The 27910-nt window shown below is 42.8% G+C and overlaps 1 protein-coding gene across 1 annotated transcript; it reads left to right on the forward strand.

Annotated features, from left to right (window-relative positions):
* Nucleotides 1–91: 91 nt before the first annotated feature.
* Nucleotides 92–27094, forward strand: RFX8 (regulatory factor X8; the record flags this gene model as incomplete). Its single annotated transcript, XM_084287048.1, has 15 exons — nt 92–141; nt 3078–3201; nt 5881–5942; nt 7444–7530; nt 10574–10639; nt 12075–12138; nt 13109–13243; nt 13329–13406; nt 13848–13961; nt 14617–14767; nt 16365–16423; nt 19883–20039; nt 21557–21651; nt 22862–22976; nt 26835–27094. The coding sequence occupies 15 exons, from the start codon at nt 92–94 to the stop codon at nt 27092–27094; spliced, it is 1617 nt and encodes a 538-aa protein (XP_084143174.1).
* Nucleotides 27095–27910: the final 816 nt, after the last annotated feature.

Consider the following 27910-nt stretch of genomic DNA (forward strand, 5'->3'; position numbering starts at 1 on the left):
CCACCGCCGGCCGGTACCGAACGGCCCCGGCTCGGTACAGCCCCGGCACGGCCCGGTACAGCCTGGTACAGCCCGGCACGGCTCGGCCGGGATGTCCGAGGGCAGCCCCACCTCCCTCCTGCACCTCTCCATCACCCGCTGGTGCGTGCCCGCCGCCCGCGCCGTGGGGAGGGCGGGGATGCGGCCGGGGAGCGCCGGCACGGAGGGGGCCCGGCGGTAACGCCCGCGATGGTTTTTGTAAGGCCGAAGGTGTCAGGACAGCAGGGAACTCGTCCTGAGAGCCTGCGTCCTGCCACGGTTCGCCTGGAGGGGGTTTGATGCAGGGGAATGGGGTCACTTGTCCCGCCCGTGCCACCCCTTGGTGGGAGCATCCTCGGCGGGGCGATGCGGAGCCCCCGCTGCTCCCCGCGCTGTGTCCCCGGGGTGAGGGCAACGGCTGCACCCCGACACTGCGGGAGGCTTGCTGCGGAGGGATGAGGTTGTCACCTTGGTTTTTCTTGGGTTTGTCGAAAAGTGCCGTCAGCCATGTGGCAGAGAAAGAGAAAAAAGGGTTCCCGGCCTTCCTTCCCCACGCACGGTTGAATCCAGCCAGCAAAGAGTATTGAAACATTGGAACAGGCTGCCCAGGGAAGTGGTGGAGTCACCATCCCTGGAAGTCTTTAAAAGACGTTTAGATGTAGAGCTTAGGGATATGGTTTAGTGGGGACTGTTAGCGTTAGGTCAGAGGTTGGACTCGATGATCTTGAGGTCTCTTCCAACCTAGAAATTCTGTGATTCTGTGAAACCGTGCGTGAAGCAACAGCAACACCTGTAAGAGAACCTGAACTCAACAGTACCTCAGTCTCAGTTCTTCTATCCCCCCTCTCTCAGCAAAATCTGAACATCAGGGTCATTCTGCCCATTCGCTGCAGTAGACACACCCCGACAAGGGGCATCCCACCAGGGCATCCCACAGCCTCAAGACACTGCATAAAACTGAATCATAAATGACCCTTTGAAAGATAAGCATTATTTATTTATTTTTTAATTCAACCCAAATCACCTTTCCAGGTTTTGAAATTTTTAAAGGTTTAGCCCTGTTTTGTGGTTGGTGCACTGAAAATAGTAGAACACGCTTTTGCTGGAGAAGTGGTTTAACAGCAGACTTGCTACCCCACGTGATAGGCTGGCTACCAAAGCTGCACGTGTAACAGGTGGCAGATCCCAGAAAACCTGGAGAATTGAACACATAATGATCCTAATGGAAAGATAGAAATGAAAATGTGGATAGAAAACAGTAGATAAACGGAGGAGGTTCTTCCCCATGTGATTTTTTAACTCTCCATTGTCCTCCCTTACCTCTCCCTTCCCTTTTGCTCTTTCTGATTTTCTTGCCAGTTTTGTTTTGATGCATGCCATAAACACACAGATTTTGAGAACCTTGGGTCTAGTGGGTAAGAAGACAAGCACAACACTTTTCTTTGTAGACTTTTTTTTCTCTGATATGAAGTGCTTTTGTATTATGTGTTTGAGAAATGAGAATGTGTTTGATTTGTTGTTTGAGAAAGGCAGTTTAATACAGTTTTAAACAGTTTAATAGACGAAAAAATCATGAAATGAAATTCCCCAATATTTTGTCAGTAAATGGTTAAGTGCTGAAGCAAACCTATTGGCAGAAATCAGTAACTGAAGCATGAATTAATTTCTGCTGCACATCCAGTGACGCTTGCGGTGTTATATTAAGGATGAATTCGGACTTCGGTTTAATCTCCTCAGGGACTGCTCAATTATGAAGGGTTTTGAGATGGCTGTCCTAGACAGAACATGTATTTCTGTCTGCTGGGAGGCAGCGCTCGGTCAGGACTCTTACCTGGAATAAGTTTCATTCACCATTTGGCCCCACGGAGGGAAATGCCTCATAGGTGGGCTGCACGGTGATGATGTCTTTGCTCCCCATCATCGAGCGGCCTCTGTTCTAGCAAGCCTGTTCACTGAAGGCCTCGTCCATTATCTACCACCCATAAAGCTAATAGAGAAAGACAAACACTGCACAGCCTGAAATCAGGCTGTTAATGCTGTGGGCAACACCAAATTAAAGCCTGAACTGGTTATCTCAACGGGCAACTGGGAGAAGTCCATGCTCTGAGCCAACCTGATGGTTGGTAAAGACACAATGAGCAACTGGCACGGTGCTGCACCAGCGTTCGTCTGATAAAACAAATAAATATGCATAAATCATCGGGCAAAACAGAAGTGGAGTCACGGTGAGAAAACATGGCTATACGATCGGCATGTCATGCTTTGAAAAGTAATCCCCTCTCTGCCTCTCTGCTCCAGCTTTGCCTCTGTATTTGCACTGGGGAAGCTATTACCTTCTGACATCAAAACCATTGCCACTATCTCATAACTAAGGGTCTTTATTCTGGTGAAGGTAATAACTTAGGGTCAGAAGTAACTAAGCTCACATCTTCTTTATCTCACTCATGCAAATAGTTGCATTGACTTCACTATGACCACTCCGACAGGTAGGATGAGCAAGGGGTTTGGCCAAAGGGTAAGTACTTAAACACTGAGAACAGTTTAGGCACTGTCGGTCCTAATACATAGTAAATATAACTTAAGAATCTGTTCTGTTGTTAAACTTGTGCTAAAATCAGCGAGGTTGTATGAGAAAATACTTTGGTCCTTCATCATTTGTGCACTCTCCATCCCAAAACATCACCCTGGACATTTCAGAAGAAAAAAAGGCTCACAATATTGTCTTCGGTACAGCAGAGACCTTTGTAATTAGAAGATAAAAACTGTGTCCTATTAGAGAGTAGTTAATGTCCTGCATATTGGTTTTAACGTTAGATTGGTACCACTAAGTTGTATTTCTTTATTAAAAACCATGAGATCCAGTTAATTTCTTAATAGAATCTCACATGAGTGCTCTTACATGTTGGGAAGAAAAAAAATAAAAAGGAAAGTAGAACTTTCCTTTTAGTAACTTCTATGGAGTTCACTCTAAACCTGATTAACTATTAAAATTTCGCATTAACAACCCTGTTTTCTAATTCTGACATAAACTGATTATTTTTTGTTTGTTTGTTTTAAAGGATAGCTGACAATTTCTATTTGTGTGAAGGATGCACGGTACCCCGCTGGCTACTGTACGAAATGTATATCGAAAACTGCAACCCAGGTGCCAAGGATCAAGTAAATTCAGCCACCTTTGGAAAGGTACTGAGTGGACAGGATATATAAGATAAGAAGCTGAGATACCCAAACAGAAAATTGGATAAGTTTGGATCAAATATGTTCATTGCATACCAAGAAAGATTAAATAATAGAGAAGGGTGCATATGTAATGTATTTTGCTGTAATAGGGTAATTCAGCCAAAGAGCTTGGAAAATGTTGTATTTGAAGGCTTGTATATTGTCCTTCATACCCCTTTGGTTTATCTGGAGAGTTGCATCACTCTTTTATTTTCTGTGGCAGTTGCACAGAGATTTGTGTTGAGCAAGGAATGGCAGCTATGCTTGTGTCTTTGCTAATATATTTCTGGTAAGCTCTCCCAATATATTCCAGAAGGCTTTACCGGAGTAAATTGTGCCAGGTTAATAAACTAGTCCTGAGGAGCTGATTCTTCTGTCCTTAAAAGACCCCTTTGTTTGTTATGCTTTAGTGTTTAATTATACTTAGGGAGGTTTTACTCCAACCACACACACAAAGGTCTTTACAGAATCATCCAGGCAAACTAAATGCAGATGCAAAACCCAATCTCCTTTAAACAGTTACACTCTCCTAATAAGTGGAAGCTGATACAACCCACAGGGCAATCACCACTTAGAAACCCCAATTGCAGCAAACACTTACAGCTATTAAACTTTATTTAGCCAATTAAGGAAAACAGAATGGCTTGGGATTGTGTGTCACTCGGAATTTTTGTTCAGAGTTTGTTATTTTTACTGCTAATATTCTCTCATTAGTGTCCATAGCAAGAGCTACTAAGCATTGTTTTAGAAGAGAATGAAAATAATACAAGTAAAGGAGGTAGCAAACAATTTTGGAATCAACTGAAATCAATTGTGTGTGTGTGGATAACCTCATTTTAGGAATCATTTATCTCAATTCAGTTGAATATCTATATATATATATATATTTAAATGGGTTAAAGTTAAGTCACTCTTACTTAGACTGGAGTGAATGATGCAGCGTGATGGACTTAGCACAGCTCAATGGATCACCACCCATCAGCCAAACCCATGGCAGAACTTGTCTGTTTTGGTGGAGATGTTTGCCATGCAACCCATCACCATCTCTCGGTAGTCAATGGAGAGAAATAAATAGTTGCATATGATTCCTCTCATCCTAAATGAGTCAGCTCAGGTGAACTGCACCTCAGAACCGCCTGTTTTTCTTTATTGACTATGGAGTCTGCAGTGACTAGCTTACACATCTCTACCTGGTAGCCCAATAGGTGAGATGAATCCCATCCTGTCTGTGCGCTTTCAGGTGCGCCAGCATGATTGCCCTACCACCGGTAAGCTAAGCCTTCTTGTGGTTTAGGCTAATGCACTTTTCAGCTGGGACAGGCAAGGCTGAAGCATGAGTCTGGTCACGCAGAAGGGCTTAGCTGATGAGCCATAGCTGCTGGAGGTCGGTGCTCACAACTGTTTGCTCACAGCCTTGGCCTACCCAGCTCCTTGCTGTGCAAGTGGGCAAGCTGGGGGGCAGCTCCCCAATGTCTTGGTTGGTGTGTCCTGCTATAGCGAGAGGTAGCAGCGAGGGGCTGAGGGGGGCAGGAACTGCAGCTCCGCGGGTTTCAGCCAAAGGTGCACGTGTAACCAGTTACCAGAGGCTGGCTAGTGGGCTGAGCTATTAATAATTCACCAACCTGTAGCAACCTGACCACACTACATGACTGTGAGGATTTTAGCAATCAAGCCCCGTGTGAATCAAGCTGCGGTCATTTAAGATGGCACTAATTCAATCTGCTTGATCACTCTGTCCAAATATATCCCTGTTTCCAGAAGAGCACTGCTAACACTGAGGCTGCAGGTTGGTGTGTGTTGGGGAAGTCTGTCCTCGAGTGGGCCTGAAGGCCAACAAATCGCACTTTGCACAAAGTCCAGACATCGTGTTGCTGAGTGGAGGCTCCCCTTGCTCAACACCAGCATTGCACACTCGATCCTCTCTCTCTTCCTGCTGTATGGTTAGCTCCAGCCACCCCTGGCTACGCTCTGTCTTCACAGGATAGCTCATGCAGAATAATCATGGTGAAGTGGGTTATTGCCCCGACAGTATCTTATTATTCTGTAGGGCTTAACCTTGGCAGATGCTGCGTGACCTCAGCTCACATTTACCACGGGGGTGGTCAAAAGGTCGCTCTGCAGCTCGCTGATGCAGCCTCTCAAACCCAGATAAGTCAGACCCCAGCCTGCAAATGCTCCTTGCACGAGCCAGTGGGCTGCGTGAGTAAACCCTGCTGGGATGAGTAAGGCTCGCAGGGCTGGCCGAGGACTGGAGAGTCACGGCACTTTCACAGGCCCCCAGCCAGACGTGCTCTTGCAGATCGAGTTCCCCCGGTTGCTGCACCCACCCGGCTGTGGGTGGTCTCCCGCTGTGTGCGTTGGGTGTGCTTCAGTGCGAGCGAGGCAAAACAAGCTGGTCTAAAAAAAAAAAAATAGAAATTCCTACCCGAGGGAGGTAATCCCTTAAATTACTTAGATTTCGATCCGCAAAAGCCTGATTGAGTTCAGTTCAGCAGTTACCATTTGAGAGGTATGTAAGGACAGGTATTAGCCTGCAAGTCATGGAAAGCAAAAGAAATGATTAAGGAGGAAAAAATGTAGTAGATACGCTTTTGTGCTTTAGAATGATTTTGCTAAGTAACTGTAATTTTCTCTTTTATTTAGCTTATTCGGTTAGTTTTCCCGGGTCTGGGGACAAGAAGGCTGGGCACAAGAGGCAGCGCCAGGTATTGGTTTAGCTTTCTTTGTGTAAAAAATGTTATGTGTAACTGCTCTAATAGATTTTTGTAATGGATGATTTTTCAGCTCCAGCACTAATACAGCAGCTGAATATTTGATTTCAAGTCCGTCCCAAATTGCAAAAACAGACCCAGAGAGATTCATGATGTCACCACATACATGAAGATAGAGTTAATTCCACAAAATCCACCACATCAGAGCAGCTCCACTAGCATATGAGTTGCAAATAACACTAGCTCTCAAAAAATCAGTGCTCGGAGTTGTCCTTGCTTTAACAGCTGGGCTCATGTGAGGCAGCTGCTGGGCCTCACAGCCTTCCTCAGTGCTCCTGGGACACGGTGTCCGGGATGCTTGGGGCTGGGTGATGTGGAGCAGGCAGCAGTGGTGTATGTGCTTGCAGGCACAGAGTGCTCATCCTTGCACGTATCTGTGCCGTGACCCAGAGGGTACTGGTGGTCAAAAGAACTGTTGTACACAGCATAAAACCAGATAAATCAGATCAGCCCAGATCTGATCTCCTCCTCCATCTCCCTTCCCTCTCTTCCTCTAGAGCACAGGCAGGAGGACTGAGATCGATACACTTGCATTGATTCACTGTCCAAATATATAATCACACTCTGAACATCCAGACTGGAAAAGGCGCTGTTTTAAGGGCACTGAGACGCAGTAATTTCACAAGCCTTTGGAGCAGCTGTATCGCACTGGCTTGGCGAGTGACATGCCCTTGCTTGATCTGTGATTTTTCCCCACTAGTCTGGGCTTGCTATCAGCTTGATCCGGCGAGACCCAGCGTTTTGGGAGTGCCTCGCCACAGATGCTCCCGGGCTTCGCCTGGTGCGCGGTGGCCCTGGGCCTCCCACCGGCAGCAGGTCACCATCTGGTGGCTGCTGAGGGCCAGACACCTCCCTGGCCACCCTGCAGCGGGCGGTGATGCTGTCTGGAAAGGCTCCTGCAGAACCCACTGGTGGCACCTGGCTCCCACTGCTCACCAGGATGGGCATAAAACCATAGCAGGTCTTGCAGGTTTCTTGCTTTTAGCTTCCACCGATGGGCCAACCAGTCCGTAAGCTGGTGTAAAGCACTGCGCTGCAGCTGCACGCAAGCCTTCGGCTTCAGGGGGGGCATGGAAACTATCAGCTGAGACTCTGGACCTCAGCTTCTCCAGTTGTCCCATGCAAACTTGTTGCATCATGTGTGCTGGCTTACAGCTCTTCATTTAAAAGAATATATTATTCTGGGAAAAAAAAAAATGTTAAAAAATATTGTAAAGTCTTTCTAGAAACATTTGTGCAAGTACTTTGCATCGGGGAAATAAGTTTTAATCAGAATTTTTAAAAACGCAGAATTTAAAAAATAAATGTACCTTTTTTTACTTGCTCTTTTCTTGCTTAAATGTGCATTCAGTGGAGGAATATGAATTCTTTGCTGACTTTCCTGAAAATCACAGGCTTGTCTGTTGATCAGTTTTTTTTTTTTTTTATCTTCTAGGTATCATTATGATGGAATAGCTATCAAGAAGAACTCTCCCTTTTATGCACGGTATTGCTTTCTTCTGTCCGAAAAAAAATATCTCAGGTTTGTTTTCTAAATGTTTTAATCATAAAATATCACCTGACAGTCTATATATCGTCTGCATTTAGAACTCTGTAAACCATCTGCTGAGCATTGTCAACAGTGTTATTATTTTTTCTTTCTCTTATACACTCTATAGAAGTGCTGTTCCAGTGAGTAATGTCCCTTCTAAGGAAAATCCATCTTGAAAAAGTGTCCTGCCTTATTGGATTTCCTCAAATTGGATATTTTAGACATGTAGGTCTTAAAAACAGGAACACTCGACAAAACTAAAGGAGAATTATACATAGAGACTCTAAATGGGAGCTCAAATAAATGTACTGACAATTGCTTCTTGACATTGTAACAACCTCCTTGGTAAACAGTAGGGTGAAGAGATATGTATTAAAGTATAAATGACTGCACTGTTTTGAAGAGTCCTACGTGCAATCATGTTATCTGGATTTTGCTCCTTGAAAAAATGAGGCATATTACTTTGAAAATGCTTCCCTCGTTTTGTTTTAAAATTTCAGATTTTAAAATCACCACTTGTAAGAGAACAGCAATGAGAAAATGTATAAGGCAGGAGTGGAAATTGATTGCAAAAATGGAAAATCTAGAAATAATTGATGAATGTAGGATACTGAGGCAAGCTAACTGTAGACTTGATCACATCCCAGTTGCAGGCAGGGCGAGGAAGGTCATGGTTGAGATAAACAAGCTACAGGCTTGCATTTCTCCGGGAGAGAAAATAAAAAGAGGAGATGTGTGTATGAATGGATTCTGTACTTCGGTTTCCATTCTTTTAAATGGGGTTATAGCAGCTGTCTATAGCATGAGTGTTCTAGGGATACAAGAGAGGCTATTAAGCACCCAGATATTCTGGCTATTATGAAAGCTGTTTCACTGTCTGTGGTATTTTATAGTATAGTTACTTAATTGAATACACACACTGCAAGAGAATGGAAAAATTATCCCTGTGGGTTTGCTGCCTGTCTTTGCTGGCTTTACAGTGGAGCCATGTTGCAGCAGTCCACAGAGTGACAACAGAGCAAGGATAAGGAAAGGGCAGGGCAAGGGATCAGGTTCTGTACATGATCAAGTGGCAATCAGTTGTCGAGTTCAAAGAAATTATTCATAGGCAACTCGAGGCTCGTTTCAAATGAGATCCTTGCTGAAGTGACATCCCTATCTATCAATGCACTCAATATTAAAATAAATTTTATTCAGACAAAAATAATCTTTCTAGTTGCAATTCTCTTGAGAGTTGTAAGTCTCTTAACTATGAAAGTATTTTGTCTGATGCTTCCTTCATTTCAGCTGTTGTGTGAAGCCAGACAGCTGTAATTAGAGCAGCTTCCACTCTAAATACAGCCAGTGCCCCTGTCCAGAGCCAGCCTGAGCAACAGCAGCCCCTGGGCAGTCAGGTGCAACTACTACTTCTTAGGGTCTGTTAAAGGACAGCGGAAGAAAATAGAAATCAGTAAAAACAATCAAACAAACAAACAAACAACAGCAATAAAAATCAACAACAACAACAAATCAAATGCAGCTGGAGAGGCATGAGCACCACTAATCCACCCCCCATACCCCCAAATAAAATAGGCCACATACAAAATAAGCAGTGGTCTTGGCCATCTAATTCAGTTTAATTCCATCAGGTTGTATATGCTTTGCAAATAAGCAGGAATGCATAAGAAAATACCTCATCTTTACTGTCTTCCCTGTAGGGGTCAATACTTTTAGAAACATGAATTAATTTTATGTGATCCAATATAATAAGTATTATATATTGGGGGTATTTAATCCATGAAGCTTCAATCTGTAAGAGCGTTTTGGTATGGAAATTTCCAGCTAATAGTGAAGAAGATTTTGAATATGCCATTGCAGTGCAGCCCAAATGCTGGTCCATGGACCAGACCCAACAAGTGGGATAGACCTTACTGGCTTGTTGCCATTCCCCTCTGGCAGAGATGGGGGTGTTTCTTTGAATAGTGAACAAGTCCCAAATGACTGCTCTCTCCTCCCATGCCTGAACCGAGGCCCACATGCAGGTGCTTCTCCTGTAGCATCTACCTGAGGGGAAGGTGGAGCCGAAAGCCCAGCTGAGAGACCCACGCATCCACCCAACCTCCAGGCTGTCAAAGAAAGGGCTGGTTTCTGAACTGTACTGAAAGCAGTGTTTCTTGACCCTATTGAGATCGTCACTTGCCAGGTTGCTGGTAGCAAGGAACTGGGCCTGTGAAGGGTCTGGCAGGTTGGGAGCTTTGCTTGTTGGTGTCACAGAAATGGCCATAAGATTAAAATAGCTTGCCTTTGCCTACAAAGAGGCATTTGCCTTTTGGTAGTCAGCGGGGCCTTGGATGTGTCAGGGTGCTGGCCTGGAATGAGCTCACACGAGAAGTGAAGAGGATACTCTTACAAAGCACCTGTGAGCTGCTCTGCTTTGAAATCTAGAGGGTTTTTGAGGATATGTATACTGTAACTCTGATGATGATGTGGAAGTAGTGTAAACAAGCAAAGCTGTAACCAAAGGGGTCTCCCAATACATTATAGGAATTTAACAATTTACATTACACTAGGGTGTCTTTGGAATGGGAACTTTGAGAATGAGGTCTCCCTAAAATGGCAGCTGCTGTGGCAGATCAAGGAGGCTTGGAGTATGGCAATACTGTATGAATGCCAGCAAATTTTGGCTTCGTGAGAGTTACTTTATGATCTAGTAATAGGGAAGGCTTAGGCCTCTGACTTTCTAGTGAAGCAAACTTGTAATTGTCCTATAAAAAAATCGCATGTGACTCTAGGAAATTATCCTTTCTAATCTCAGAGTAATCCAGAAGTCACATTCACCATACTCCCTCCTTTCATTTTTCCTTTGTCCCTCCTGCTCTCCTGTTAGTCTTCATGTCATCCCTACCTCTGCGTCTCCCACTTCAGCTCTAGCTCCCCCTTCCCAGCACCATCCCAGCCTCATCGGGAGACACAGTTGAACCCCTGTGGCTCTGCTGTATCACGTTGCAATCTCTTTTCACCCACTTTCCATGCTGTGTGCCCTGTCTCTGCCCAGGCACCGCTCTCCAGGGGAGGTGATGGCCGCTTCTGCATGGCAGCTGAGCACCCCGACGGGCAGCGGGTGAGTCCAAAGCCCCTCTGCTAGCAGCGGGATCATGCCCGTGCTCGCCTTAGCTAGCAAGGGTGGGACAAGAGCTGGCAGATAGGGCTCCCAAGGGATCTGTGGGGTGTGGGAGGGAGAAGGCTACCACCCAACATCCTCCCCACACATGGGGAGAAGGGAGCTGGGCGGCCCGCTGAGGGAGAGCAGCGCTGAGAGGTGTTGCCATAGCAGCAGAAGGGCCGCCTGCTCGGGGAGAGCAGGGACTGGAAAACGTTTGTTAATTTTGTTCCACGGGCTTTAGCAACCCGCAAGGACGAGCCATTTGGTGGAAGTACTGTGAAACATACTCATTTAACCATTCTTATGTTTATGGGGACCGAACACATGCAGTACTGACGTGCCTGGCCTTTGGCAGGCAGAGAGCAAGGTGGCAAGGGTCAGCCCCGTGGACAGCAGAGCATGAGGGGGCACATTCAGTGCCTTGAGTTCCCACGTGGATAAGCTGGCATTTCTGTCTTCTGCCCCTTCAGGACACGCAGCTGTACCCTGGTTTGTCAGGTCTCACAGCAGTGAAAGCCCACGGTCAGCAGCACGCAGGCTGCATCCTGTCAGAGGGCCTGGGTGCTGGCAGTCACTGAGGGCTGCACGCTTCCTGCAAAGCCCCGACTGCCACCCCTCAAAACAGGGGAGGCCACGAGGGCCCTGGTGCTCAAAATGTCCTCAGAGGCTTCGAGCAGGTGTCAGGGGCAGCTGTGGGGATCCAGTTCTTGCAGCACGTCCCTTTTCCTAGCAGCATTGCCTCTCTCTCCTGCAGGACCAGCGTCAGCAAAGCACGCATGGGGAGAGGGAGGGAGGGGATGATAAAGCAGGAAAGCAGCCCACTGCTCCCCCATACTGGGTTTTTCAGCCCAAAGCCAGTTGTCAGGCCTTTGCGGGGCCATGGGAATGCTGATGGTGTGGAGCACCGTGGAAGACTTGCAAAGTACATGAGGGACTGTCAGGAAAAAAAAGTCAACTAAACTGATAAAGGGAGCAGAAAATGGGGCCATTGTGAAATCAAAGCACACAGATGATTATGCTTTCATTGTTTGCTTGTCTATGATTTTTATTATTCCAAATGAACTGCAACTACAACTACAAAATCATGTATAATGTACAGGAAGTTGGAAGATATTTGGAAGATATTGCTCTGTTAAATGGCTAATACTTTGCTGTCTGTGTAAAGAATAGCTCAGTTTTATCTTAAAATGAAGAAATTAGTCTTCAGATTCATTAGAAAATCCTGGGGCTGCTGAATGACGGGAAAGATAAGGTTTGTTTTCACAAACATACTGCTGTCTACTTCATCCTAGTGCTCTCTATCTATCCACTTGGTGATCATTTTTTTAGCTGAATGCAGAAAAAAATTGGTGTGCTTTTTTAAATGGGTTTCATGTTGTATATTTCACCACAGTGGAGATGCCTGCAGTTCGGCAGATGCAGCTGGCTACAAGAGCAATGGCCAAAAAATAGGAACAGTGAGTTTTAGATAAATTAGACTTAGAATAAAATGGTTTTCTGTCTATTTAGTTAGAACTGCTATATAAAATGTTCTAATGAAATGCAATTAACCCATCATAATCCATGAAATAATTTTTGTCTGCGTAACCTCACTAGATGCTTACTCCCCCTTCCCTTGTTTCACCTGGCAGCTAAGTATTTTTATTGTCTAAATGTTAGCTCAAATAATTTTATCTATACTGAGAGTGGAAACTGTGGCTGACTGCCCAGGTTTTGAACACTGGGGGAGTTGGTGGGGCACAGCCTTGCTTTTCTGAAACCCACTGTTACAGCCCCTCACGCTGCTGAGACAGTGTCCCTTCAATCACCGTGAGTTTACTGTCACAAGGGGTCTTTAAAATACTGTGATTAAGAAAAAGGAACAGTGTTCCTGCTCACCAAAACGGGCTGATGCTAGGCTAACCCCTGGCAGTTCTCAAATATGTGTGGGGTAATGAATTGGCGTGACACTGGGGTTGCTGGAAGTCAGCCCACAGAGCAGGAGCAGCAGAATTATGGGGACCAAAGTGAGGAAAATGAGAGACTGGGTGTCTTTCTTATTTTTGCAGAGCACTCAAACACAGTAATGAGTGCACTGAAGTGCATGTAACGACAGCTGATGAAAACCATGCTGCCATCCCTATAGCAAAGCCAACTAACTTTAGCCTTATTTAGGAGGCTTCTACTGCGAAATGAGTGCTATAGAAAATATATGTGTAAGATATGTATAGCATTAAATATTCACTTGCTTTGGAAAGAAATTCATGTACTATTTGGAATTTGAACATTTAGTCAACCTTCCTATTTCTTTCACCCACCCATACTTTCTATAAAAAAAAATACATCTTATTAAAAAATAATGTTATACAACAGAATATACCTTTAACAGGAGTGACAAGATAATTGTGATTCTTTTTAATTGTTTAAAATAAATTCTGATGCATTGAGGGCCAGGATTTGCACTATTTTCCATTGGTCACTTATTTGAAGACTGAAGAAGACAGATATGAGTACCTTTTGCCTGAATTCAGGACAGTCTATCCTTGGGAGCAAGAGTTAGCGAAGAAATACCCCTATGAAACGGTACGTTTATGTATTCAGTAAGCAAGCAAAGTAGCTCGTTGCCTGTGTGATCTTTTTGTACACTCTTTTTGTTCACCTTCTCCAGGTTGTACTGCTTGCAAATGAGTACAATAACTACTGCCAAGTCCTTTTACAGGTTGTGAGAATGGAGGAGTTTGACAAGGTATGTCTTTGCTTCAATAGCACTCGTGGTGTCAGCAGACATCTATAAAAATGAAAGTGTTTCTTTGTAGCTCATTTAGCTGATGGTTTTATCTAAGGTAGATGATCATTTATAAACAAAAGGAGCATTCAGTCCAGTTATTCTGGACTTCTTAATTAACATGACCTGCTCTATTTGATGTTGTAGGCACAAAACACAAGGCCATGGACACATATTTCTCATTGTATCCACATATCTGTGCTACAATTTGTTTCTCTCCTCTTTCTCATGCTGCCTTGCCAGGTTCAGCATGCTGCCCCAGGATGCTCCCTCCCTGGAGCCAGCCTGGCTCCAGAACTATTCTTTTGCTTCTGTGCTAACGTGTGTCATTTCACTGAGTCACAATTCACATTTCACTGGCATAAAATTGGTGAAAATTCATTAACAGATTTTGTGCAATAGGTGGAAGACTGCATCATGTCATTCTGGAAGTCTCTGCAGCCTGAAAAAATAGCATTTATGTCCTTGCCAGATGTGTGCGAGCTATTCAAGTGCTATGATAAGCAGCTATTCCAGGTACTGTAGACGTGTTTCTTGTAATTATTTTGTATTTGTGGTTTTTTGCTAGCTCTACCTGTGAAAGACCAGATGTTTATTGTGTGATGTACAATGGCATTTTATTTTATATATATATATATATATATATATATATATATCTTTAATTTTGAGCCAGCACAGTTTGGATTTTGAAAGGATCTGTTGGAATTTGAGACAACTGCCACTTTGCTGCCATATCTTCCCTTGAAAGTCCGTAACATCAATGGAGTATGCTGTTATAAATGTGGTCTGTGGTTCTGGCATGAGGATACATGACTGAAATTCTGACTGATAGCTGTTTTCTAAACCTGAAGGGAGTTATTTTTCCTTTGATAACACTACTGAATTTCTCAGTGACATTCCACATTGACATACGGAGCCTTCTGCTCAAAATGATTTGCTTCTTATTCACAGCAGGTCACCAAGCAGTGTCCAGTAATTAATTCAGGAAACAATGCTTGCTGCAGGATCTCATTCCTTCTGCTAATAAATGTAGCTTAGTTACTGCTTTAAGTGGAGGAAAAGAATGGTCTTTTTTCACGATTTACATTAAGCCATCAGTACAGTTTTATTTCATGCTGCCATAAACACCTGTAGTACACCACTCGTGCAGCTCCATCCATTTGTATTGTAGGAAATGGAGAACATTCTCCTTCGTGACTTCCTGGAGGAGGTGTCTGTGCAGTACCTGAAGTCAATCAGACTGTTCAGCAAAAATGTTAAACTCTGGCTGCTTAATGCTTTGGAAGAGATGCCAGTGCTGCTCCAAACAACCAAATGTAAAGGTATGCAAGTAACAGAGAAATTTCATAAAATAATCTTTGCTTAAACCACAGAGAAGATTGGGTTACAAGACTCTTACAGAAATTATTTAAGAAACTCTTTCAGCTGAAGTAACCTTGAGAGTAGCGAGGACTAGAGTTGGCATACAGTTAAAAATAAATGGTCTCAGATGACGTGAGAAAACAAATTTAAGCCCAAATTATTCCAAGATCATGGTAAATTAAAGTGTCCTTGAATCTTTTTAAAGATATGTCTTTTGCCATGATCACTTTGACTGTGTTGATGACTAGGAATAATAAGCACCCTGCCCTCGAAATTTAGGTATTCTTCCGTCTCTTTACCTTGCAAGTGGTTTTATGTAGATAAATTAATTAATGACTATTGGGCAGTTCAATTTAAAGTGAAAAAAAAAAAAAAAGGTCCATAGGGAAACTCACTCTGTCATTAGAGTAGGATTTGAAAAACTTGTAATATACAAAGGTGTGTGTTTGTAAATATGTACGTACATGCATACATTTATGTATGCAAATGTGTTCATGCATACGTAATGTTCAAGGACAGGTTGGATAGGGCCTTGGGCAATCCGATGTGGTGAGACATCCCTGCCATGGCAGGGGGTTGGAACTAGATGATCTTTAAGGTCCCTTCCAACCCAAACCATTCTGTGGTTCTGTGATTTATACCTTATGCTGAAGAATCTGGCTGAACCAAAATGCTGCTCAGTTGCTCACTGGGTGAGAACCATCTCTGCAGTGACAAAGCAGGGCTCCTGCATAGACACAGGGCTGTGTTCGTATTCGTCTGCTTAATAATGACTTGCAGTCAGTCTTAATTCTGGCAGTTCTTACATTTAAATGCTTGGCAGAGCAAACTCAGTAATCTGCTTTTAACACATTTGTGTGCATGGAAGTGCATGTAATTAACCAGCTACAACCCTTTCTATGCACATCCAGGACTGGGTTTGTAAAAACGTCAGAGAAATAGAAATTTTCACTTGGAAACCATTGCCCGTCTGCAAAAGATTTTAAGTTGTTTTATTCTTGATTTTCCTGCAACTGAGAATCAGTTATTTTAGATTTTATCCCTAAAAAGGATATTCCTGGACCATGCTTTTCGTAATTCCAACACATTATAGACAGGAGCGAATACAGCAACAGAAATCAGCTTTTATTATCAATTCTGAAGAATTATAGATACATAAAAGTGAAAAATGTAAACTCTCTAATCAAAAAATAGAAGGTTTAGAATTAATGTTGCCATCAGTCATCTGAAACCATACACATAAAAGAGTATTTCTCTTGCTTTCTTGCTTGAGAAGTATTTCATGGGAAAAAAAAATAAAAAATAATATTTTTCCTGTGTGTCACGGGCTGACAGGTTTGCAGTGAAGGAAAAGTAGTAACTTGGGCAGCTGCAGCTTGCAAGCCTTAAATTGGCAGGGTCCCCAGCACAGAACGCAGCTCGGTTACCTCCATGTGCCCTGAGCTCGCCTGTTGCTCCCTGAGGGGTCTGCTTTCTCACTTAAGAGATCTGTCTTCATTAATGTCTTTAAGAGCGTAAAATATTAATGATATGAAACATCTGCCTCTTCTTTCACAGAAGTCACACTGTTTATAAAAAGACTCAGGAGAAAGACAGATCTTTGTAATATGGCCAAGGTATGTTCTAGAGTCCGTGAACCAAAAAAAGCTGGGCATCTCACTCACTCCAGAAGCCCATCTTGCAGATGGTATTATTTACGAGATGCTCCGCTGTAGCAGAACAACAGCAGCACAGGTGTTCTTGTCTGTATACCGACTGGTCCAAATCATGCTCCTAATGGTCCAAATCACCCTCCTACACACCTCTGCCCTCATAGTATGTATCCCTCTTAGAGTGAAAGCCTCTGAGGTATGGTTAGTGGTCCTCCATGGAGAGGAGAACATCACTGTAATTAGAAGGGTCAGGTGAGACACGGGAAACCACTGATATATTGCTTGCAGTGAAGTTGCATGGTCTCAAGGTCTGTAAGGGCACAAGGCCTTGAGCTTTTTCATGGATCTCAGGGATCAGCTGGCAAAACCTCCATCCTCTGAGCAGACAGTGTTGGAAGGAGCGCTGCAGGGAACTGTCCTCTGAACTTTACTCCTCAGGGCATCGCTTTATTTCTGGGGAAGAGAGAGACAAAATATATCTAATATCTCTGTCTACTTTTTGCTCTCCGGTATCATTTTTCTCAGCCACAGTGACAAATGAGATGCATCAAGGAGCTGTGCCCTTTGAACACCGTGAAGTAAATTGCTTCGTTAACCTGTACTTACTGCTGCGCTATTTTGATGGGCTGTGCCCTCCCTGCAGCATTCCTTCCATTGCTGTCCTTGGATCCTAAACCTTGTGATTTTTTTGAGGTAGTCCAGGCCATAACACAACAGATAGGTCACAGTCAACATTTAATTTACACCCTCAAGATTTAGGGCAAGAGAGTTTTACCCTAACTGGGGGGAATTTTACCCTAAGACCAGTGGCAGCTTCTAGCTGCTGCATGTTCACTTTGCACTGTTTAACCAACACAAAGTGAACCTTTTGGACCTGACAAACTGTGTCAGATCTGTACTTACAGCTTGAGCACACTCTCAGCCTGGTTCTTCTTCATGATTATGAGCTCCTCACACCATTTGCACAAGGAAATGGTGTTTGCACCTTCTCCAGAGCCTTTTTAAAATGCAAGAGAAGGTCAAAGGAGCTCCAGTGTAATTGATGTTTAGTCCCATTGGCAATTTAAAAACAATAGCTTCAACAAGTGAAAATATGAAAGTCCTGTAAACCAACATCCCCATAATCTTTCAGCAGTCACACAGCCTCAGTTATACCTTCTGTTAGGGACCTTACCATGTAGCTATTTATACTGGGCTCCAGTGAAACAAATACCAGATAAGGATTATCCTGCAAAATTACTCCCCTGCCTAATGCATACCAGAAGATGGTTAGCTGGACACCGTGGGTGTTTAACATTTTCAGCACGTGAGAAACATGCAGGTGCTTCATGGGGAGGTGGACGTCACTCAGAGAAAACCACAAAGTGTTTCAGTCGGTCAGACCAGACCCTAGGTCTGCGTGGACACATGTCCTGTTCTCAGATGCTCAGGTAGAGTAGGTATGCATAGAGCAAATGTTACCCAACTCTTTTGCCATTGTACTCTCCAGGCTTACCAGCAATCTGAAAGGAAGGTTGTATCCACATTCTTTCATCTAATAGCTTGGTTTTGGCATTCATAAGGTATTGGGGTTGTGAGTCCCAGGACTTGATTATTTCTTGTGTGAAAAAGCACTTTCTTTTATTAGTTCTAAAATTTGTGCCCTTCTTCATGCAATTCTTCCTGCAGACCTCTATCACATCCTTTCTTGGTTATTTCTATCTTAACCTGACATTTAATTTTCTTATATGGGAGCCTAATCAGCCTCCTTGGTTTTCTCCGTCTGAAAAGCACGTTGAATTTCAACCAGAGACAGGTGGTCAAAGCAGGTGACAGTGCTCCTAATGAGAAGTATTATTGAGGAACTGTGCAGCTGCAGCTTCAGAATGGTGTAAACACACTGTCCCTTGTAGAGTACTTTGCAATAATTTAGCCACCTGGTGAGAAAATCTGAGCAATTTTGGCAGGGTCAGCATTCAGAAGAAAAAAAAAAGTAACTTTCCCATCATGTGGAGATAAAGCAGGCTGACATCTGCTACTACCTGGATATACAGAAGTAATTAGGGTATAAAAAGGAACGAATTCCCTGTGAGAAAGGAATCTGAGTATAACACGTGTCATTTCCTGGGGCTGATTCCTGCCTCTGGTAAGCTGTATTTAAGTGTTGTCAGGGCTGGCTCTCAGTCAGTTGGAGTATCACACTCAGTACACAGAAGTGCAGTGGGTAAAAAACACTAAATACATTTCTAAAACACTCGAACACGGAGCTGGGTGCTAGCATCCTGCTGAAGGTGCTGCACCTGGTAGCTCCCAATGTTCACATTCTGTGCTCTTTGACACTGGAAACTCCACGTAAAACAAGGAAAGACACTTTGTCTTTAACTGAGCTGAAAAAGACTACCAAACAAGTATGAGGCTGCGTGTGATATTTGAGTAATGCTAGCACAGTAATGAGGAACAAAGTTCTAGATTGGGAGTTCTGCTTGAAAACAAATGTTTGTGGGGTCACAGTAAGTAGCATTCTTTGCCATGCACCCAATGAATGGGATTTGTTAAAACGTTTGTGAATCCTGAATTTTTTTCTGAACTTTACAAAAAAAAATTTTCCTCTAGAAGGCAAAACTGAACATGAATTACTGAAATAAATGCCCGAATTCAACAATCTTTGGATCTCATAGGTTTCAGTATGAAAGTGAGAGACTAAATCTATGTATGAATCAATTTTAATAGATTCATGTTTAATTTCCTTCATCATTTTCCACTTAAAACATTGTCATCAGGAATCTGAAGCAATACTGTGTGATATTAGCAATTAATTAAAAAAAGAAAGAGATGAGGATCAGAAGTTAGACTGAAAATTGTCTTCAATATCGTGTAAGTAATACTTCTGGGAACAAATATAAAACCAGATTCTTCATTCACAAATGACTTAAAAGCAGAGAAATGGGACACAATCCCTACTATTATTTTAATTAATGCCATATTTCTAATCTTATTTATACCTTCTCAAAGGTTTGAGCAATTCAAGAAAAATTGTCTTTTAATTTAATTTTGACACATATTAATGATAGATGTCTTTGAGGGAAAGTTGATCCTAGTATACCATTTCATTTTTTAGACAGTGTTATTTGGCATAACTAAAATAACTATAGGCAAAAAGAATTGTGCAGATACTTCGAGCATCTGTTAGTCTCGTCTGCTCCACCACAGACCCCACCACAAAGTGTCATTGAAAATGGTATCACCCAGAACAAAAACACGTGAAGACAACATAAGATTCATCTCCTTTGATTCCTTTTTTATTTTATTTTTTTTCCATTTGGAGACTGGTGATTTATTTAAAATCCCAATTCTGACTTAACATTGAATAAGAGAAGCTTTTTTGACAGAGTTAAGGGCTTGAAAAAAAATGAAAGATATTAACTGTTTTCTTATTATCCGTAGACAATGCGAATAGTCTTGAACAACAACAGCAAAGTCACTGGTCTGAGATCAGACTTGCATGCTGTCATCAACCAGGGATTTGTGGATATGCCCGGAAACCTCTTCCAAAAGAAGTTTAGGAATCCAGATGAACTGCAGAATGACACAGAAATCAAATGTAATATTTTTGTTTCTATATTTTTCTATCCATTTAAGCCCCTGCTTGACATTGTTAAAGCTCTAGCATTTCCTTTTGTTTATTCATGGCATCTGCCCTAATGGGAATTATAGTCTTGCAATAACCCTGTGTCCTGGAAAGGAGCCAATATAATTGAGAATGGAGCATGTAATATTATCCTTTTAACTTTAAAGGTTAAGAATGAAAGGCTTTCGGTGCTGATTCTCTCTTAAAGCTGTCTCCGGCAGCAGGAGTGGGGTTTGTGTTTCTAAAACGATTTATCTTCCAGAAGAAGGTTGACAAACAGGGACATTCACCGTTAATGCTTGTCTTTGATAAACAGAAGTTTCCAAGAACTGCATTTTCCCCGTTATTAATCAAAGTACACAAAATTACTTCCCGTGGCCGGATTTTACCTATTGTATGCTGAGCTGGACAAGGGCTCCCGACCTCTCAGCTTCCTTGCCCTTTTGCTCTGCTGCGGCCTGTAGCATCGGTGCTGAGCTGTAAACACTGAAATACAGCCTGCGTGCAGCCACGACATAATGCATTTGCCGGTTTAATGAAAAGTGATGGGAACATAATGGCAAGTTAATTCTCAGATTAATGGACTGCCATTTGAATTATTAGCAAGAGGCAGGCGTCTCGGACCAGGCTGTGCTCAGAACCGATGGAAGAAGCCCGAGCTCTTTGTTCCTGGCCTGCCGTCGGCGCGCTCTGTGACAAGGGATGCACCACCGCCTTTCTGTGACTGCTTTCAGCAGGAATAATAATTCGCTTTGTTCGCAGAACCACCAGGAGATCCCTGCAAATAATATTTACATACGTCTTCAAATCAAAAACGCCGTGCAGAAAGTTTTTATTTCATTTACTCTTTATATCAATGATTATCTTTTCCAAGGTGGATTTGCTGCATTTCTCTGTTCCCATCGCCTTTCCAAATTGTTATTTTTAATAAATAATGCTTCACAGGAAGGCCTCTTAGCTAGGAGGGTATAGACCCTGAGGAGTACAGTTGTGATGTACCTGGTGGCACTGAGTAGCAGGTTCTAATCTTCTGGGGGAACACCTGCACTGTTTTTTGGCAATATTATCTGTATTTCCATTTAGCTACAGAATATTCAGTAATTTCTGTTATTGTTTTAAAACAGTTTCCACCCCCTCAACAGATAAAATTTCTTTTCTCAACCCTGTGAAAGCTCAGATAAGCAAGTTAGTATTGCATATAGCCGTATGCCAGCTTGGATTTACGAAGTGTTTACTCTTTCCACTTTTGCCATGATGACTAGGTTGGTGCAGATATGGACATAAACTTGAATTCTGACTGATTTCAAAGCAGGGTGCTAATCACCATTCAAGGAATGGCACAGTTATATTAATCAAGATGCTATAAGCAGATGTCTTAATATATCTTAAGCCAAAGATGAAAGAAAAAAAAAAAAAGCTAGAAACTGCAGAACCAAACCAAAAAGTAAGCCAATCACTTCAAGTAATGATCTCCTTTCTATATTTCGTAGGTTTGAATGACTTAATATCTTTGCTGGCACCTTCTACAGATATTCGGGTTCTCCTGAACTGTATGTCTACAAATCTTCAGGCTTTTGTCATTGAGGTATAAAATTAATTTAATACTTTCAGAAAAGGAAGAGTGATCACACCGTCTATCCCCCTACAAGCTGACTGTCAATAGTTTGCAGGAGCTACATTGTATAGCAGCAACCTGACCAGACTGCAGATTTGCATAGACACAATTTATGCATGCTGCAGAAAAAAAAAAAAAGGGGGAATTAATTGGCATACAAAAATTCCATCTGTGCAAACAACTACAAGCCTATGTCTGTGGATATATCCACTTCGGTGATTTCAGAATCTGGTCTCATTTTGTAGACACATGCTATAATAATGCTCCCTTTTACACCAAGATCCGTAAGAAAAATGTTAGTATAAACAAAGAGAACACTTCATGATTCTTGGAACTGTTGACTTGTGAAACTGTTGGGTTTTAGCAGGTGGTAGGGGCGTGATAAATTCTAGCACAATGGCTCTACCTCTGGTGAAAGATTCAAGTTAGATCACCCTTGCATACAGATCTTTCCCCAGGTTGCCAACTCTAGCACCCCTCTTCCATCGGTGATCCATAATTAATGATAGCTTGATGGTACCACTGCCCTCAGTCAGCTGGACAGAACAACAAATTTAGGGTTGAGGGTGGTTTGAGGGTGGTTTAAGTCTTTTTTTTTTTTTTTTTTTTTTTTTTTCTTTTCTGAAGAAGCAAGATAAACAGTACTTCTTCAGCTTAATTATTTCCTGATAATTCATGTGGGTTTTGTAATTAGGATTAGCGCTTTGTAGTTCTGCGGTGCCTTCATCTCACAGACCCATCAGTTACCTCATGGGATGGTACGGAGAAGATGGACTGGGACTTCTCCTGGGGGTTCACAATTATAAGGCAATAGACACAAGCTGCAGCAAAGGAAATTTGAATAGATAAAAAGAAAACAAACAACCAAAACCCGAAATAGCAAAAACAAACAAACAAAACCCAACAACAACAACAAACCCACAAGAATAGTTCACCACAGGAAAAGGTTACCCAAGTGAATACCTTGGAGATATTCAGAACTTGTCCAGACAAGAGCTGAACTAAAATGACATTCAACCCGAGTTATTTTAGGTTTCTAACCAAAAAAAAAGCTGAATTTTCCACCTTAATATGCAGTTTGTGCAGGGGAATTATCTGCAACACAATATGGGACCCTATTAACCAGCTTTGTCATAAAGCATCTTTTTTTCTTTTTTTTTTTTTTTTTCTCTATTTGCAGCCAAGCAGGAATAAGGAGGAATTTAGGAAACTGGCAGCCGATTTCCAGTTGAGGTGGAACTTCCTATTAACGGCCGTGAGCAAGGCAATGACACTCAACTACGCAGACAGCTTTGGTGAGTAAGGGACAGCTTTGTGGCTGCCACCTGAGGTACCCCTCTGGGAGCTGAGGTGGCAGAGGCATCGGGTCACTTCGACGGACAGAAACTCAAGGCACAACCAAAAAGGGCATCGCTTCTCCGAGGTGAGCAGAAGGGAGGGCGGCAGGGAGATGCGGCTGGAGATGGTGGGAAGAGCAGGACTCCCTCTTTCGGCGGAAGCTGGCGTGTGCCTGAGGGGGAACGGCAGCCTCAGGTGCGAGCACTGCAAGGGCTTCAGCAGGAGGGGTGCTGGAGAATTTGGGGCACTAACGTGCCCCAAACCACCAAAATTCCGCATCTCCCACGTGATAGCTCCCAGACTTGCAGATTCTGCCTACATGATACAGGAACAGCAGATCCAAATGCTTGTCAATGAGGCAGTTAGTTCCTCTGACACCAGATACAGGCTCCTTCCCTTTCCTTATGCTTGCACTGGTGTAAGCGCTTGCCTAGCCAGCAGCAAGCTGTTTAAGATATTAAACTGATTGAAAACTAGTCACCTCTTCAGCTGGGTTAGTCTTCTCTCTGCTTTAGTGCTCGGAGCTGCCAAGCATCAAATCCATCGCACACTAATGCAAGGCAAGAGAAGCGAGGGGGCCATGCAGTCACATTTACTCAAAGCGGCTTGAAGCGGCACAACCGTGTCTTGAATCAGCTCTGTGTTTCACTTCTATATGGCTTCAAGCCTAACTGCCTTTCTCTTTATTTGGAAAACCTTTCAGAAGCGATCTGTCTATTATTCATTCTGGAGAAATGCACCGTCTCCTCTGAGTAACATCTGATCCCAGACGGCACGAATCACTTTTTAGATTTTCAAAGAAGTACCTTCATATTTTTTCCTGTTCTGTTGGATGGAGCTTCACACAAATAGCCAAAAAGCCCTCATTATCTTCTTAGAAATCCCCCTTCAAAGCTCTACTTCCCTGTGTTTTCTACAAAGACATAACAAAGGGGTATGCTAAGGTTACTGCCTTTTATATTCTTCAGTAATCTTTCCCTCTTACTGTCTATGTTTGTGCATGCATGTGCGCTCCCCTTTTCTGCATCTGGCTGTTACCTTTTGCCTCATAATTAGATCGCAAACTCCCAGGAGCAGGATTTGAGTTTTGTTCTGTGACTACGTGGAACACAGCACAGTTCAGTCCCCTGTCCGTGGGCTGCTTCATTAGAGTAGAAATAAAATCATCATTCCTCTCTATCTCTGCAGAAGAGTCCTGCACAAAACTCTCCCACATCGGATGCAATGTTTTGGCCACCGAGTGGAAATCATGAATGAATTCCAATAACAGCACTGGAAACACAATGTTTGTAGAAATTCCCCATGGTGTTGAAATCCTCTCCCCTCTTCCCACTATGAGAAGAGTTTCATGAATTGCCTCCCTGTTCTACAGTTGCCAGTGGCTGGGAACACAATTAATGCCATCTGATGTAGAACATCTCTTCCTCTAAGCCTTCCTTAAACTAGTGACAAGCAATGTTTTCATTCCTCTTGAGACAGCCTTGTGATATACTTCATCAGCATTAAGGCTTATTCTCACATATGAGAGTTTGAAAAACAAACAAACAAAAACAAACAAACAAACAAACAAACAAAAAACACCTTTTAATGCACCTTTTAATGTTTCTCTGTGATGTTTCAATTGAACTGTTCATTACTATCTTCTTTCTTAATACCATTGGTTCCTTAAGACATTGGGTTATATGATCTAACAATGTCTGGCCTTCCCCTTTTTTCTGTTCCAGTAGGGTTTTGAGCCATAGTGGACAAGGCTTAGGCAGTTACCTTAACAAGCCGCCTGGTGTAAAAGCTCTGTACTCAGGGTCACTGCTTTTCAGAAATTTCTTAGATCTCAGCATTTCTTGCAGGAATGGCGGGCCTCGTGCAAGTCAAAATATGCAGCATGCACCGAGGAAACAAAATTACTGGGTCAAAATGTCAATTTTTTTGTAAATGTCTGTCATGTTCATGCATTGTGGTCCCCACAAAATAAATCCTATATGAGTAACCAAACCCAGACTTCCTTCTGTGTGGGGCTCTTCCTTGGAGCTTGGCACTTCTGGCACACATAATATGCTGGCATTCCCACTTACACCTCTGAATTCAGATTGGTTTTTACCCTCTTCCAGTCCAGCCTCTTATTTGGGTGATGTTCAAGTGCAGTCAGAAGAACTGTGCAGTTACTCCCCTGCAAGGCTGCAAGGACCAAAGGGCTACAGCAGTCAGGGCAAATGAGACTTGGTGGCCCTAAGGGACGTGGTTTAGTGATGGGACTTCAGGTTGATGGGTGGGCTTGTCAATTTTGAAGGTCGTTTCCAACCTTGATGATTCTGTGATTCTACGCTACAGCTGTTTCAGTCCCACCTCCTTCTCTGCAAATGTACCTCTACATATCTCCACCACAGAACCTTACATCAGCTGGTACACCTCCATTTCTTTTACCAGTCTCCCTTCCGTAGAGTTCAGGGGCATATTGTTGAGCCACGATGGCTGGACAGTCACCTATCTACACACCTACACCTGCTTTGGAACTTCACACCTACAAAATGCTTCCAGGGTCCTGATCCTGACAGTTCTGGGTTCTGTTAAGATGTGACTGTCTAACAGTTCCTACTATGACCTCCTTTCAAAAAGGGGACACTGGCAGATTTATACCCAAACAGCTTCAGATCACGAGGATTGCAACAGCTTCCTGACCACTGACTTTCATCTCTATCTTTTGTCAACACGGATGAGTCACCAGATGCCACTGATTCCTCTGCAAAAAAAGTCCTGCACCAGTTTGCAGCACAAACTGCCTAACATCTCAAAAATTCATTTTTTGAAGCTATTTGCTATTAGCAGTTAATGCATTCCTCTTTTGCAAGCAAGCTGCTTCAACCTAATCTCTTTTCAAAACTGTGTCCCTTCCTTATCTCAAGGGACAACTGGAGTGGTAGCTTCTGTCTCATGCTTACTCTTGTTTAGCATATTGAAAACTCCTGTGATATAAGGCTGATAGAAGCACTCGTTGATGCCTCGTGTCAGGTCTGTATAGTCTGAACTCAAGTATAAAAGTCCCCATCCTTGTCACACAGATAAACGAGTCCTATCACTTATTTTGCTATCATTTAAAGATCTACAAAAGGACCAACAGCGGAAGCAGCAGCTTCTCAGACATCAAAAGAGGCAGCGTTGCTCATTTTTAAAGCTCTGGAAGTCTTGGTTGTGCATATAAATTGTAATATCTCCTCACTGATGTCCGTGTAAACATGTTTGTGGGATGCAGAGACTCTGAATTGCTTGATAATTCCTATGGAAATTTATGGCATGGAAGATGACCTACTCTTCACAGTAAGAGCTTTCAACCAAAGGTGCAATTCAAAATTCAATGGCCTCAGGAGTCTTTTTCTTGGCTTTTAGCTCTTATACCCCCAGCTGCAAGGTAGGCCATTTAATCCCATAGGTACAGAATATAAAGAGGTAGGAGCGTTTGCCTGCAAAGAGGTGGAATGTTTTATCTGTGCAAGGGGAAAATGGGGATGACAGGTGGCTGCTGATAAGCAGTGAATCTGGGGGAAGAACTTGAACAGGAAAGTGAATAAACACAAGGACACTTTTCTCTGTAGCTATAAGAAGGGGAAAAGGCTTTTGCTTATGTTTATAACCCATAGTTGGTGCATATTTTGCCGTGATATTTGGAAGTACATAATTCTCTAAGTATTATTTAATGAGTGCTAGACTGCTTTGTCTAGTCCATTACTACAATAAAGCCATTCTAAAAAGAATATATCATGAAGATATGCAAATTAAGAAATTGCTACAATTATTATATATTTTTTTTTCTTTAAATCTAGGATCCTGGCATTTGTTTAATTTGCTACTCCTGGATTATGTTGCTCACATTTTCCAGTCCTATATAGAGGAGGAGGGAGCTGAAAGCTTCTATGTCACGGAGCAAAACGACCCACCCGTTCTGTTGGTTTATGAGCCCAACTACCTCTGGGGCTATTTTGCAGAGGAGCAACCTCAAGCCAATGCTCCTCAGCCAACTCTCATAACTGTGATGCAGAGCCCGAGTAACGTCAGATTAAGCGACACATATTCAGAGTTCTGAGTTGTTTGGAGGACACGGGCACAGGCAGCAAGGTGAAATAAAATACTAGCTCTAAAGAAAATTGAAAAAAAAAAAAAAAAAAAGAGAAAGAAAGAAAAAAGAGGCCATAAATTGGGCGAATTGGGAAGGGTGTTATGGTAGGTTCAGCACAGCTTGTGGGCTAGCAGACCAAAAGGGCTGATCAGAAGAGGGAGAAAATGGTGTAGTCTTTTCTCACTAGCATGAGAGGCTCTCTTTCCTCCACCCTGCTATTAATTTTGTCAAAAGATGTAGAAGTGGGAAATCCTTGAGGCCTTTCTGCTGTGCCTGACTTTCTTGCAGTCAGTCCCCTGGTTCAAAATTAGCAGCATAAGCCATGACATACAGGTAAAAAAACAAAATGTCCAAGTCTTCTTAGGACACGAGGCTAAATATAAGGCCATATGGGAATGTGGATCAAGCCTCTGTGGTTAATAGAAGTGATATATTCATCACTCGTATGTTCAGCTGTTTTCAGATTCCTCTTCCATGTAATAACAGCACTTGTCTTCAGTCTCAGAGAACACTGTGTTTTCCAGAACACGGAGCTGGACAAATGTTAATGGCACCAAGATTCATGAAGAAAATAACATTTTGGGGTGATCTTGCTATCGTTATTTTACGGCTTATAAACTAGGACCAGGACTGGAAATTAACTGTTTTTTAAAAAAAAAAATCCTCATTAGTTCTAAAGAGTGTTGGAGAACCCTTGCTTTTAAATATAAGATATGCTAAAACTAGGTCAGCAATGAAATTGGAGGGGTTAAAGAAGGCACAAAGGGGACAAAACAAGAATGA

Source organism: Netta rufina (assembly GCF_964035555.1).
Source record: "Netta rufina genome assembly, chromosome: 1".
Classification (NCBI taxonomy): domain Eukaryota; kingdom Metazoa; phylum Chordata; class Aves; order Anseriformes; family Anatidae; genus Netta; species Netta rufina.